This window comes from Saccostrea cucullata, unplaced genomic scaffold, assembly GCF_032062105.1.
Source record: "Saccostrea cucullata isolate Sc308-1 unplaced genomic scaffold, CSIRO_AGI_Scuc_v1 ctg2901, whole genome shotgun sequence".
In the NCBI taxonomy this organism is placed as follows: domain Eukaryota; kingdom Metazoa; phylum Mollusca; class Bivalvia; order Ostreida; family Ostreidae; genus Saccostrea; species Saccostrea cuccullata.
This window is the reverse complement of record NW_026934873.1, coordinates 48,853-62,624: the sequence shown is the minus strand read 5'-3', so window position 1 is coordinate 62,624 and position 13,772 is coordinate 48,853. Positions and strand designations below refer to the sequence as shown.

Sequence of the window (13,772 nt, the reverse complement as noted above, 5' to 3'; positions counted from 1 at the left end):
ATCAGAACACTCCAATGCTATCACTTCGATCCAATATCAATTAAATGGTTTCAATCATACTTATATGATCGACGCAAAGTGTACAAATTGGTGCGTACACATCTGAATCACTGCAAGTCTCACCAGGTGTGCCACAGGGCCCTATATTAGGCCCTTTGTTGTTTCTGTTGTATATTGATAAAAATATCATTGTCTGTTAAACATCGTATTATTGATATGTTTGATGATGACACTGATATGCATTTTAGTGGTAACGATATTTCATGTATAGAAACAACTCTTATATAATCATGACCTAATTATAAAGTGGTGTCAACAAATTCAGATGATTATCATCTGATAAAACAAAGTTTTTGTTAATAGCAACATTTTATTATTTTTGAGCGGCTAATCACATCTCAATAATCAAACTATAACATAGTAATCTTCACAAAAATAATAAACACATAATAGATAATAAGGGTATACCTAAATGCAATTGCAGAGTGCAGCTATTAAGGTATCCAATCCACAAAAGGACATAAGTTTCTAACCTTAAATATCCATCCTATATCAAATACTCTGAAACTAATTCAAAGCATTTTAGAGTAGAAAAGGATTTACCAGGAGGATATTTTTCCAAAATTTAATTGCCTGAGCAGTAATTTATTAATTAAGAATGCATTGAGGTCTATGGGAAAAAGCTAATTTGGAAAGATGCATATAATTATTAAGAATAGAAAAACGATTAAAAAATGTTTATTCACCAGATAAATTTTTAAAAATTGAAATTTCTTGCATGATTAAATTAAAGCAAAGGGGGATAACTCTTCAAGGATGGGTCAAGGTAAAAAAAATTAGGACACATTCTGCTCTTATATATTGAGACTAAAACTTGAAGATTATTTCTCCATATGCTGAATATTTAGCCAATAAATATACATGTATATCTTATGCATTCAAATTCATTGAATCTGTGGATATTACTCAGTATCGATCGGATACCTTCAAAGTATCGGTTCGTTGGAATTATGGAATTCGCTCTCGGTGCAACAGAACCACGAGTTATTATCCATTTTAAAATAAGGATCAGTACAACAAAATTATAAACTGCGAAACGAATTGATTGTTTGCACGAAAAAAAAATGTCCTCCGAATCTCACTTGGAAAGTTGGATATTAGTCCTGCGAGAGAAACACTTGATTCGTTGGGGGTGGATGGATATGTTCATGACAAGTAATAGGAATCATGAAACTGGAATGGCTCATGTTTTCAGAACTGTAATGTTCATCTTTTTAACTATCCTAAGAGAAAGGACGACTAGTTATACCAGTATTTATCAATATCATCGCCATTGTTAAGTTAAATTTGTGCCAAGCTGTTTATTTTGACAAGATACAACTAAAGCTTATCGTTAATTATCATTAAATTTTTGTTAGCGCCATCGTTAAGTAACAGTTGTACCGTGCTGTCATATCCCTTTTGACGAGACATATAAAGAGGACTAGTTCCATTATTATCACTTAAATTGATGTCTGCGCCATTATCCAGTAACAGTTGTATAGTGGTATCATGTTCATTTAGACAAGCAATCCACAAAGCGCTTGCTCCACTTTTGTCACACAAACTGATATTTGCGCCGTTTTTAAGCAACAGTTGTACCGTGCTAATATGTCCATAATAGCAAGCAACGTGGAGAGGATTGACTCCATAATTATTACATAAATTTATGTCGGCACCATTGCTCAGTAACAGTTGTACTCTGTCATCATGTCCACCTTGACAAGCCATATAAAGAGGACTGACTCCATCATTATCACTTAAATTAAGGTTGGCACCGTTGTTCACTAGCTGTTGTACCAGGCTATCATGTCCATTATAACAAGCTAAATAAAGGGGACTGGGTCCATTATCACAACGTAAATTGATATCGGCACCTTTATTTAGTAATAATTGTACCATGCTATCATGCTCATTGTAACAAGCCAAATAAAAGGGACTTGCTCCATACTTGTTACATACATTGATGTCGGCCCCACCTTTCAGTAACAGTTGTACCGTGCTATCATGTTTATTCTGACAAGCTACAAACAGAGGACTGGTTCCATTCTTGTTACATAAATTAATTTCGGCATCGTTGTTCAGTAACAATTGAACAATGCTATCATATCCATTGTGAGAAGCTGCATGTAGGGGACTGCAGCCATCACAATCACATAAATTGATGTCAGCACCGTTGTTCAGTAACAGTTGTACCGTGTTAACATGCTCTTTGTAACAAGCTATAAAAAGAGGACTCGTTCCATCATTATCACATAAATTGATGTAAGCACCATTCTTTAGTAACAGTTGTACCGTGTTAACATGCTCTTTGTAACAAGCTATAAAAAGAGGACTGGTTCCATCATTATCACATAAATTGATGTAAGCACCATTGTTCAGTAAAAGTATTACAGTGCTGTCATGTCCATTTTGACAAGCTATATTGAGAGGGCTTATTCCATCTTTGTTACATAAATTAATGTCGGCCCCGCCTTTCAGTAACAGTTGTACTGTGCTAGCATGTCCAATTTGACAAGCAATATTAAGAGAGCTTACTCTATTCTTGTTACATAAATTGATGTCGGCCCCGCCTTTCAGTAACAATTGAACAATGCTATCATATCCTTTTTTACAAGCTATATAAAGAGGACTGACTCCATTATTGTTACATAAATTGATGTCGGCCCCGCCTTTCAGTAAGAACTGAACAATGCTATCATATCCTTTTTTACAAGCTTTATAAAGAGGACTGGCTCCATTCTTCTCACATAAATTGATGTCTGCACCGTTGTTCAGTAACAGTTGTACCGTGCTATCATGTCCATTTTGACAAGCTATATAAAGAGGACTGACTCCATTATTGTTACATAAATTGATGTCGGCACCGTTGCTCAGTAACAGTTGTGCCGTACTAGCATGTCCATTTTGACAAGCTTTATAAAGAGGACTGAATCCATTCTTGTTACTTAAATTGATGTCGGATCCTTTGTTCAGTAACAGTTGTACGGTGCTATCATTCCCAAATTCACAAGCTCCAAGAAGAGGGCTTGATCCATTCTTATTACACAGATTGATGTCGGCACCGTTGTTTAATAGGCAAAGAATGGTTTTATTACGTCTTCTCCCTCTTTTGTATGAAGTCCAGTCTCTCTCAAATGTTCGTCGTCATTTGCAGCAGCTAACATTAATGGAGTCCAGTTCCCATAAGTTGTAAACTTGTTGACATTGGCAGCAAACTTTACTAATTCTTGAATTATTGAAAAATTATGGAATACAGAAGCAATGTGAATTGGTAAATAACTACCCCACATTTCCATTATTGATGCTTTTTTATATTCCTCGCTGAGATAATCTATTAGGTTTAAATCGCTATTTGCACACAATGCAGAAAATATAGGATATTCTTTCAACTTCGTTTCAGAGATACCTTTCAAGAAAAATGAAGAAATCTCATTATGACAAAAAATAATGAATCCGACCAAGGGGCATATTTCATCTTTCCAATCAAGGAAACAATTTTTGACAAACCAGCGCCTTCAAATGCGTTTGGAAATTCCGATCTGTCTATTTTCCATTTTATTCTGACAAGTAGTTTTTCAAGTGAATCAACTTTTTCTTTAAAGGTTTTTATGACACTCTCTTTCCTTAAACATGGATTGAGTAGAACATCTATAAGTCGTTCTGTTTGCATGTCAATGATAAACCTGTCCACAAGATCACCAATGTACTCTTCAGGCAGGTAAACAGTGAAGGGATCGCGATCTTCTTCTTCTGTATCGTCCTCTATCCTCACTCCGCGTCGTAGAAAACCACTATCAGCGTACTGCATTGTCCCTTGTGGACAATCAATACCAAATACTAGAGTCGTTATCTCCATAACAAAGTCATGAAGGAATTGGAAGCCATGTCCGACACGTTTAACATAAGATACTTTCAATTCATTTAGAGTGCTGCGAATGACTGAAATATGTGCTTTTATTGTAACTCACACATTCCTAAAATTTCTTTATATTTCATCATGGAAATATCGCTTCTTACAATGGTATCTATTTTCAGGTTGTTTTTAAAAGCTACAATCAACATAAGAGAGCAAAATTTCTTTTTGTCTGTTTTTCTTCCAAATTTCAATTTCCCGTTTAATAAATTTGTACGGATTTTTAAAGAAATCAACTCCTTTTTCTTTGTAGTTTGCCTCCCTTGAAAAAAGCTTACAAAGCAATGGAAAGTAAGCATCTGTTTTGAGTATTTCAGTTTCAATATTTTGGGTTAATTTCATATTCTGTGAATACTGGTAAAAAATTGCTCTTTTCTCTTCAACCGTGAGCCCATTTTCTTCGTTGTCAATTTCTACTGCAGTAGATTCATCCACTAGGATACCCTTGACTCTCTTGTCATAAAAGACGCATCGTCTACATGAAATCAATAATTTATTTCTCTTCAAGCACATCTCTAGCATTTCCTCAAAACTTTTCCATGAATGATATGAAATTTCATCCAAAGATTCCTTACCTAAAGGATCATTGAAAACGAACAAAAACCGAGTTTCTGAGACTCCATTTGAACAGATCGTTTTTATTTCTTCCACCTTATTCACCGGTATGACATTCCATCCACGCTCTTTATACTTGAGAGCAATATGTTGAATTATTGCAGATTTTCCGGAACCAGAATTACCAACCAGCGCGATTAGGTTCTGACTTTTAAGCTTTTCCTCAACCACTTCACTTGCTCTTGTAGGAATGAAGGCAATGTCTTCTTCTTGCCAATTCTGCAGAATGTCTTTTACCAGTGTATTTTCTGTAACAAATATGTCATTTCAAATAAAGTGTAAAAATGTGAAATGTTATTATCAAAATTATATTTTTCGTTAAAGCTTTAAATCTTTTAAAATTAAATGTATTCCATTTACTTCTTTTCATTTCAGTTTTGAAACATATTGTTGCAATCTTAATTTAAATACAATTATCAAATTTATGTTAACTTGTAATACAAACTTCCGCCATATATCGTACATAGTATTTATCTGAATAACAGTAGGCATAATATTAACCTTTGTTTTCCGATTTTAATTTCGACTCTAACAAATCCTGCTCCAAGAAAGACATCTTTTCCATTAAACATTGGTTATTCTTATAATCTTCTCTAAGTTTTTCTATGACTGTTGTTTCGTTTTCCTCTTCCAAGGTCTGTCTTTGAATGTTACTAAGACCAGAAATGTAGTCTTTCTTTGTGCACGTTTGCAATCTTTGGCAGATATCTGTTATGACTGACCACGTGTTATCAAAATCTGTCTTTGAGGTAGAAGCCGAGCTTATGTGTCCAAACATGCTGTTTCGTAACAATCTGATTCTCTCAACGTCATCACCGGTCGTTATTTGTCCTATTGCCGGCATCGTGTTTCCACCCCAACCTTTTGTTGGACGAGGAATCTTTGTACATATGTTTCTTATCAGTGTATATAACAATGTAATATCAAATTGTTTATAACCATCTGTTTTGGCACCTATAAGACGAAGTTCTTGCTCGGGGCGTATGTTTTTATAAACCGATGACGATTTCACTTTGTTATAGACAAGCCCCGGAGGTACCTCCATTTCTAAGACATCTCTACAGGCCTGGGTTAATTCTTCGTTTATTGCCATTCCCAGTTTGGCAAACCTGGAACGGTCACCAGCGTCTGGTCCAGAAGACATTCTTTGGGGTGTTTTTTTACAGATTAAAAACACTCTGAAAGGAAAATTCAATATTCAATCGATGTTACTGTAATTAATGTCTAACATACACTGTACTAACTAATATTATTAAGTGATATTTTTTCAAAGCATTTATTTATGCATTTATTTATTATAATTAGGATTTACCTCTTGAAATGCTTATATAAATTTATTATTGAAAGTGTTGCTTTCACGAAAAAATTCGGGTCATATGTATAAAATTCAAAACATTTATCAAGGTTTCGTGCGAAAGAGTAGAATAATTACTTTACAGTAATACAGGTAAGCAAAATTGTACTGGTTCTTGAGGGCGTAATTTCATGGGTCCCTCGATATAAAGAAGATTCACATAAAATCGATTGGCAGACAAAATGTTTGTTCATGGATTAATGAGACCAATAAAATATCAAAACACTGCTTTGCAATGCACCATGATACTTCAACAGTATTTGGAATGTATACTAATAATTAGAAAGACTAAAACATATTCGAGTCAACAGTATAAAAACAGTCCAATTATTTTGAAAAGTAATTTCTTTGAATGTATTTTTTAACTAGGGAGAATAGTTAATATGGTTTTAAAAAATGTTTTCTATTTCAGACATTTTTTATGCACCTGGATTGATAGATCCGGGGCGTATATTGTTTTTGTCCTGTCTGTCTGTCTGTTTGTTTGTTTGTTTGTCTGCAAACTTTAACCTTCGCCATAACTTTTGAACCATGAAAGATAGAGACTTCATATTTAGTATGCATACTCCACTAATTAAGCTCTTTCAAATGACACCAAGGTCAATGGCCTTGTGACCTTGACTGTGACCTTTATGCTAAAAATAGATTTTTATCTGCAAACTTTAACCTTCGCCATAACTTTTTTACCATGAAAGATAGAGACTTCATATTTGGTGTACATACTCCACTAATTAAGTTCTTTCAAATGACACCAAGGTTAATGACCTTGTTACCTTGACTGTGACCTGTATGCTAAAAATAGTTTTTTCGTACCTCTGCCATAACTTTCGAACCATAGAAGATAGAGACTGCATATTTAGTATGCGTACTCCACTAATTAATCTCTTTCAAATGACACCAAGTTCAATGACCTTGTGACTTTGACTGTGAATTTCATGCTAAAAATAGTTTTATCGTACCTTTGAAATAACTTTCAAACCACAAAAGATAGAGACTTCATATTTGGTATCCATACCTTTCTAATCAATTTCCTTCAAATGACACCAAGGTCAATAACCTTGACTGTGACATATATGATAAAAATAGTTTTTTTTTTAGAATTTTGCTGCCGCTGGGCGCATAGTGTTTCCTAAATATATCTTGTTCTTTCATTTTATAATAAAATACAGTTAATACTTTGGGTTATCATTTTGGTTGATAATGTCTTGATACTAATAAAGGGGGTGTTATGTTATCAAAATATGCTCATTAAAATAGCAGTTTTACAAAAAAATACAATCTGGGGTGATAAGAGTTAATATATTTACAAGACACGGTGGATTTGGTTTGCTGTTAAGGGATGCTAACTTTTTGATAACAGCATTCTCACTTACTGTATATATTGTACATGTAATCAAACAGATCTGTGTTTGTTTTGCTTTGGTTCATATGACATTCAAGCAATTAATATTGATAGTACTGCACTGCTTGAGGCTGCCACAAATACACTCTAGTCCGCCTTTTTAATTTCATTTTCATCATGGAAAATTCTGGGTCCGCTCCCCTTAGTCGGTGTAATTACAGTAAAGTATTTTTATTTAGTTCGAATTAAGAGTATATGTTTAAAAAATTAGGTAATAATATTTTCAATCTACTATTAAAATATAATTTTATGTAATTGACAAAATTATTTGTTCATGGGGATATTTAATCGTGGATAAGGCTAAAATATACCCGGCCAATGGTTTCAAACGAACAATGAAGACTAGACATTATATGGGGTTTGTACAGTAATTACTAGGGTTACTAAAGCATATCGAACGACAAGAATACTTATTTTTAGGTAATTCAAAAGAATAAAATAAAAATTGACTTGCACGTTTTGAGTGATGCAATAAATAACACTTCTCACTTTTAATTAATACTCCTTTATTTAATAACATCTTAAATGAACCTTATTGAGACACTGCTTTAAAATGACGGTACGTTCTTGATTTTTTTCACCGGTTTAAAGGTGTGCCACGTATATATAAATCCATGATTTTCTTTATAAATTATTGAAATACTTACAGTTTCTAGGAATGTAGTTCCATCAGGAAAATATCCAGATCATAGTTTTATAGATTTAGAACGTTTTGTCCACATTGATAATCAGTGTTACATGATCTATTTCGATCATATGACTATCAAATATCAAGGTTTAATGTCGGCGATATTTTAATCCATAAGCAAGTAGAGACTAGCCCAAATTTAAAATCCACGTTGCAGTGGACATTTTCGGTTGGGTGAACATAATTTACAAAGATAGCGACTACGGATCTTCAGTATGGAGCGCATTATGCGCACAAATATTAGAAGTAAAGTATATCAAGTATTTTAAAATGTTTCTTACACCATGAATGGGATGTCGTCAAACATCGCTATGGGTTTTCAACATGAACTACATACCATACAACCTTGCCTTCATAAAAAAAATAAAATTACGATGGGTTAATAAAATAAAATTGGTCCATGAATTCCAGACCCTTGAGAACTATTCCAGTTTTAGGGCACAACCAAGCATTTTCCGTGACCATAATTAAGAAAATTAACTCAGGTAGGTAGCATCTTTTAGTTTTTAAGTTTGGGAGGGGGGTTGAACAGTCAGAAAAAAATCGACTAGCTCGAAGAAACTGACAAGTAAAATAGGTTCCAATATCTTTCATTACTAAATTTTATTCCTTAACTGCAATATAACCCTATTTAACTATACTGCAACAAATATTGGGGAAGAGGGGGGGGGGGGAATCGGTCAATGTTCAATGAATATTTTCAACAGTTAATTTTTTTTTTAATATTGGGGGAGCAATTCCCCCAAGTCCCCTGCTGCTACGTGTCTGTACCTTCACAAGCCAAAAAAGGTCATCAGATGTGCTTGTTTGGGGGGGGCAGATACATCGTAAAGTAGCTTTATTTTCTGTAGTTTATTATATATTACATGATTAAATACCTCAAATGCCCCCTCCCCTTTACGTTCATAAAACCATAAATTTAACATCATTAGCAATTCATTCCGAACATCTTGAAAACTTTGTGGAATGCGTTCCCAGTATTTCATTATGATTTGTCGGAGTAAAGCTCACTCCAGCTTTCAGCATCAAGCGAGTTTTTTACTTGTAATTTTTAAAACCTCATTTCGAGAATGTAGTCGACTTCAAACTTCTTATTCACAGTTTGATGCCAAGATTTATAACTATATGTATTCAGGTTATTTTGAGCCGATCTCCAAATTTCTCTTTCGAACTAGACCGAGCCAATGTTGATAACCTAATTGCAAGATTATATATAGTATTTTCAAGAGGTCAGAAATACTGTGGTTCATATACAAAGAATATGTTTTATCATCTAGTAGTTTTACGGTTTTGGCATTAGGTATTTTGTGCGGATGTAACATGATACTATATGGAATACTTTTTTTTGTTTTTAACTTTTTTTGTTGAAAAATGTCGAAGTATCTAATAACCATTTTGATCTAATATATTACATGTTTATCATGTTTGTATTAGTTATTTCGTTTTGACACAACATGGTTTCCACACGTCTTTATCCATAGTCGCTAACAGCTGTAGAAGTTCACCCAACCGAAAATGTCCAGTAGACGATAACATTTTTACCTGTGTTTAAGGGACCAGGCAAAATTTATCCTAATGATGATACAAACGGGCATATGGGACAATGAGTTTAACCATGGTACCAAGACATTTTCAGTATTAAGTACCCATGGGACACAAACCTTTTTCAATGACTAACATTACTTAACCCAAGAGAAGTATTCATTTTATTTTTTTAAATTTCGGGGGGAAAAAATCAAATCTTTAAAACTGAAGTGAAGATACAAATGGCAACATAAATCTTTTAATGGAAAATATTACAACAGATGAAAATGAACAAACAAAAAACATTGTTTTCGATGTTTGAAATATCTGTAGTCTGAGAGACTCTTTTAATTAGTTTTTTTTAAAATTGTTCCACATTATCTCACTAACACCAAGATGTAACCATGGAACAATTAACTTTTTTTATACAGAAAATCCCAAAGCGTGGGACTGATTTTTTTTAAAATACCAAAGCCATGGGACACGTACTTTTTCAAAATGAGGATTTTGCTTTGTACTGGTCAAATCATTGTGCACATGATAAATTTTGCCTGGTCCCTAAGAGCAGTGCCTTTTAAATCTTCAGCAATATATTTACATTTATAGAGCAGTGCCTTAAAAATCTTAAGCAATATATTTACTCGTATGTATTTACAATGATCATATTCTATTCTGAGGTTTCTTTTTTTACTTCGATAATTTCATCAACTGACAAAAATACTGACAATTTTGATTTAATTTAAAAATGGTATAAGTAGACTTTTTGGGATAGGGAAAATGGTATTTGGATGTTTGAAAATCTTTGAGCATGTAGCAATCGAGAATTTTCTGAATGTTGAGTTAGACAATCCATATGTAGTATTTTTGATAGATTTCTTCTGAAAGGCAATTTAATATATTCTGAAAGTGACACGACATGTACTTAGAAATCTAGCTGCAGATCTGTTGCGTTATGGTTTATATATACATGTATTTGTCTCTGACCATAATGCTATGTGTACAGATCCCGTAATGCAAAAATATTAAAATATTTTTGCGCACTTTTGGGGAGAATTTCTCCACTTTCCAGCATCGGTCAATTAACTTCCTTTCACTCCCTAATTCTAGACACATTCTGTTGCCCATGAGTGTATTTTATCCACCTCCCTACCATTTATAGTTGTCTCTACAGGCAATAAACTCACTTAAAGTGAATTTTCAGCAATCTAACAAATAATTTTTATCAAGCGAGATTATCACTTATAAAGACGACTATAAAGGGTTGGGAGATGGATGAAATATACAGACTAGTTATAAATAATGTGCCAAGAATTAAGGAGTGAAGGGTAGTTAAGTAAATCTAGAAATCCATCAATTATGTGATTAAAACAAAAAGAAATTAATGTTATTTTGGTCATGTTGGTGGTTGAAAAATTAATGTTTGATCAAAACTGCCAGCATTCTTATTGGTAAAAAGCTTGAAAAGATGGAAAAATGTGTTGATGTCAGATGATGAAACTGGTGCTTATTCTTATTTTTCTCACCATAGTAAAGGAAGCTAAATCTAGAGTTATTGTAAATGCTGATAATTTTCAGTCAAAGTGTTTGTATATGATTAAAGGCAATGATAGGTTTGTTATTTGTTTGCCTGACCATTATGAATGGGATTAACTTGTTAGTGGAAACACAATACAGAGTTTTATATAATGTATCAGAATTGCCACAATATTTTTGGCAATAGTATCTCAATGTAAAGATCAAAGTATTTTGTTGCTCGCTTCGAAATTAAGTTTTTGGTGTAACATTTAGCATTTGTTTAATTTTCAAAATATTGCCTGCATGAATGTGAAAGTTTGACAACTTTGTAATATTTGTACATATATGTCAATAGTTATTGCTTCCTTAGGCAATAGTAATCATGGTAGTTCAATGAAAACTGTTATACATACATGTATTGTGCTTTCTTCAAAGTTAACATGTTTTTAAATTCATATGTCTTTTTCTTCAAAATTATGAACATGGTGAAAGTTTGACAAGTCTTTTTTTTAATGTTATAATTACACTGCCTTTCATGTTTGTAAGTTATTCTTTATTATGCTATCTAACCTCTTATTTGGCATGTATTGTAAACATTCATTATTCATGTTATTGGATTGCCAATTGGCTGTATTGATGTACGAAACAATTGTTTTTCAATTAGGTTAATATATATTATTATGAATATTGTCACAAAATAAATTTGGAAATGAAGATCAGTTTTCTTTTATTTATTCAATAAATCTTGAAATTTTTAAGTTTTAAAATTTGAAAAAAGCTTGTTCTTTGATAATTATATAGATATTAATAGAAATTTGAAATCATCCTTATCCCCCCCTCCCCCAAGTCAAAGTCAAGCACTAATCAAGTTTTATTCATGCATAATTAAAGTACTTATGGCACAAGCACCATGCTTCAGTATTAAAAAGAAAAGGCACAATATTTCAATCATATTCTACTTTATTATAAATGATCTGTAACTGAATTTTTAAAAAAAGTAAACTTTGAAAATTGACAAAGTCATATTTATTTTTTCAAGTATAAAGTGTAAATACTAATATGTAACAGTGAAAAATAATTATCTTACAAAGATATAAAACAAAGTGGGAATATAAAAGCACTTATCACAGCTGATAACAAAATAAAATGTACAAAATGTAAACAAATTTAAATATACATGCAGTAAGATCACAAACAACCCAGCATGAGCTGAACAGAACAAAAAATATTTTACAGACTAGTTCATGAAAAGGCATAAAGCTATAATTATAGCTAGAAGATCATTCAAAATTAACATTATTATAATAAAATTGATGGACATAAAATTATAAAATTTACAAATTAAACATAGAAATAATGAATCAGAAATACATGGAGGTTAATTTTAAAGTTTCTAAAATAAAAGAATTCATTTCATGTTTACATACTATAATATCTAAATGACTTCACATGCAAACATGTATATATACAGACAAATGTATTTTTTCATTAGTCCTATACAAATTTTTTTTTTTAAACATTATTGATTTTTTTTCCTTCATGGAATGTCATTTAACAACTACTTTCTTTTCTTTCTATTTTTATCTTTGATCTTTCAAAATTTCAGAGAATATATCATAGATTTAAATGAGACAGTTTTTTTCCTCCAAATTTTTAGCCTAGCTATAATCTATAACTTGCATTTTTTTAGTGATTGACATGTATCTTGAAAGCTAAAAAGTGCAGAAGTATGAATAAAATCTCAAATTTCTATAAAGTTCAACTATCAGATTCAAAAATTGTTCTATGCATCATATATGATTTAGATTTCTAATAAAGGTAAAATATATTAAAAAGATTTTTTGGGTGTGTTTTTTTTTTCTTATCAAATACTGATTTTTATTGTAAAAAATAATTACTTGCTGATTTTGTGAAACATATGAATTTACACGTTTAATGAAATGGTTAATCACTTTGAGGTAAACAAAAAAAACTTTTCATGGACGGATCCAACAATTATACCCAAATTCATGTAAATTTAATAAATTAATATACTAGTACATGTTTGTCCAACAAATGTCTCACCCTAACCCCCACCCAACCCACATCCAGGAATACAATTCTTTATTAAAAAAAATTCTGATATGCCATTCTGTTAACAATTTTGACATTATTGGATCACATATTAAATACATGTAAAAAAATTAATTAGCAAAAACAGCTGTTGATCTCTGTTGGAATAATGAACACTAGCAAAGTCCAAGGCCAAATGCAGCAACATGCAACTTTCACATCTCAGCAACATGCAACAAATGCTTACAAACAGTGCAACAAAAATTTCTCAAGGTACAAATGGGTACAGTTAATGAAGACAATATCTTGTCATTAATCTTGTTTTATGACATGTAAAATGCAGTGAACACTATTATAGCTTTACAAATGTGCAGCAAAGTTGATCAAGTCATTTAGCAATGGTGAACGGCAATATGCTGATATAAGCAAACCAAAGAAGTGTAATGGGCTAGCAATCATAATCAAATTATGTACAGCAAATAAAATTGAACAATTGTAAAAAAAAAATGTATAATTATAATCTGATATGTGTTTTTCTTTAAAAAAATTGTTGTTGGTTAAATAAATTTAATTTAATTAGCAGCTTTTTATTCTTCAATTTACAATTGAAAACATTAAATATAATTAAGGTAAAATATTTTATATCAAAATTAAGTGTCAAAAATCC

At 32.0% G+C, this 13,772-nt stretch overlaps 1 protein-coding gene across 1 annotated transcript; it reads right to left on the bottom strand.

Annotated features, from left to right (window-relative positions):
• Window positions 1–1,380: 1,380 nt before the first annotated feature.
• LOC134241474 (uncharacterized) lies at window positions 1,381–5,734 on the bottom strand. Its single transcript, XM_062723512.1, has 6 exons — window positions 5,072–5,734; window positions 4,096–4,818; window positions 3,550–3,981; window positions 3,138–3,268; window positions 2,335–2,360; window positions 1,381–2,176 (listed from the first exon to the last, which is right to left on the bottom strand). The coding sequence occupies exons 1-6, from the start codon at window positions 5,712–5,714 to the stop codon at window positions 1,381–1,383; spliced, it is 2,751 nt and encodes a 916-aa protein (XP_062579496.1). The 5' UTR covers window positions 5,715–5,734.
• Window positions 5,735–13,772: the final 8,038 nt, after the last annotated feature.

What these genes read in the sequence shown, in the direction of transcription:
- LOC134241474 (XM_062723512.1), bottom strand. Translation starts at nt 5,714, where the DNA reads ATGTCTTCTGGACCAGACGCTGGTGACCGTTCCAGGTTTGCCAAACTG. An exon ending in TTTGCTCTCTTATGTTGATT is followed by an intron (nt 3,982 to 4,095) that starts GTAGCTTTTAAA and finishes CACATATTTCAG; the next exon opens with TCATTCGCAGCACTCTAAAT. An exon ending in AAACGCATTTGAAGGCGCTG is followed by an intron (nt 3,269 to 3,549) that starts GTTTGTCAAAAA and finishes CAATAATTCAAG; the next exon opens with AATTAGTAAAGTTTGCTGCC.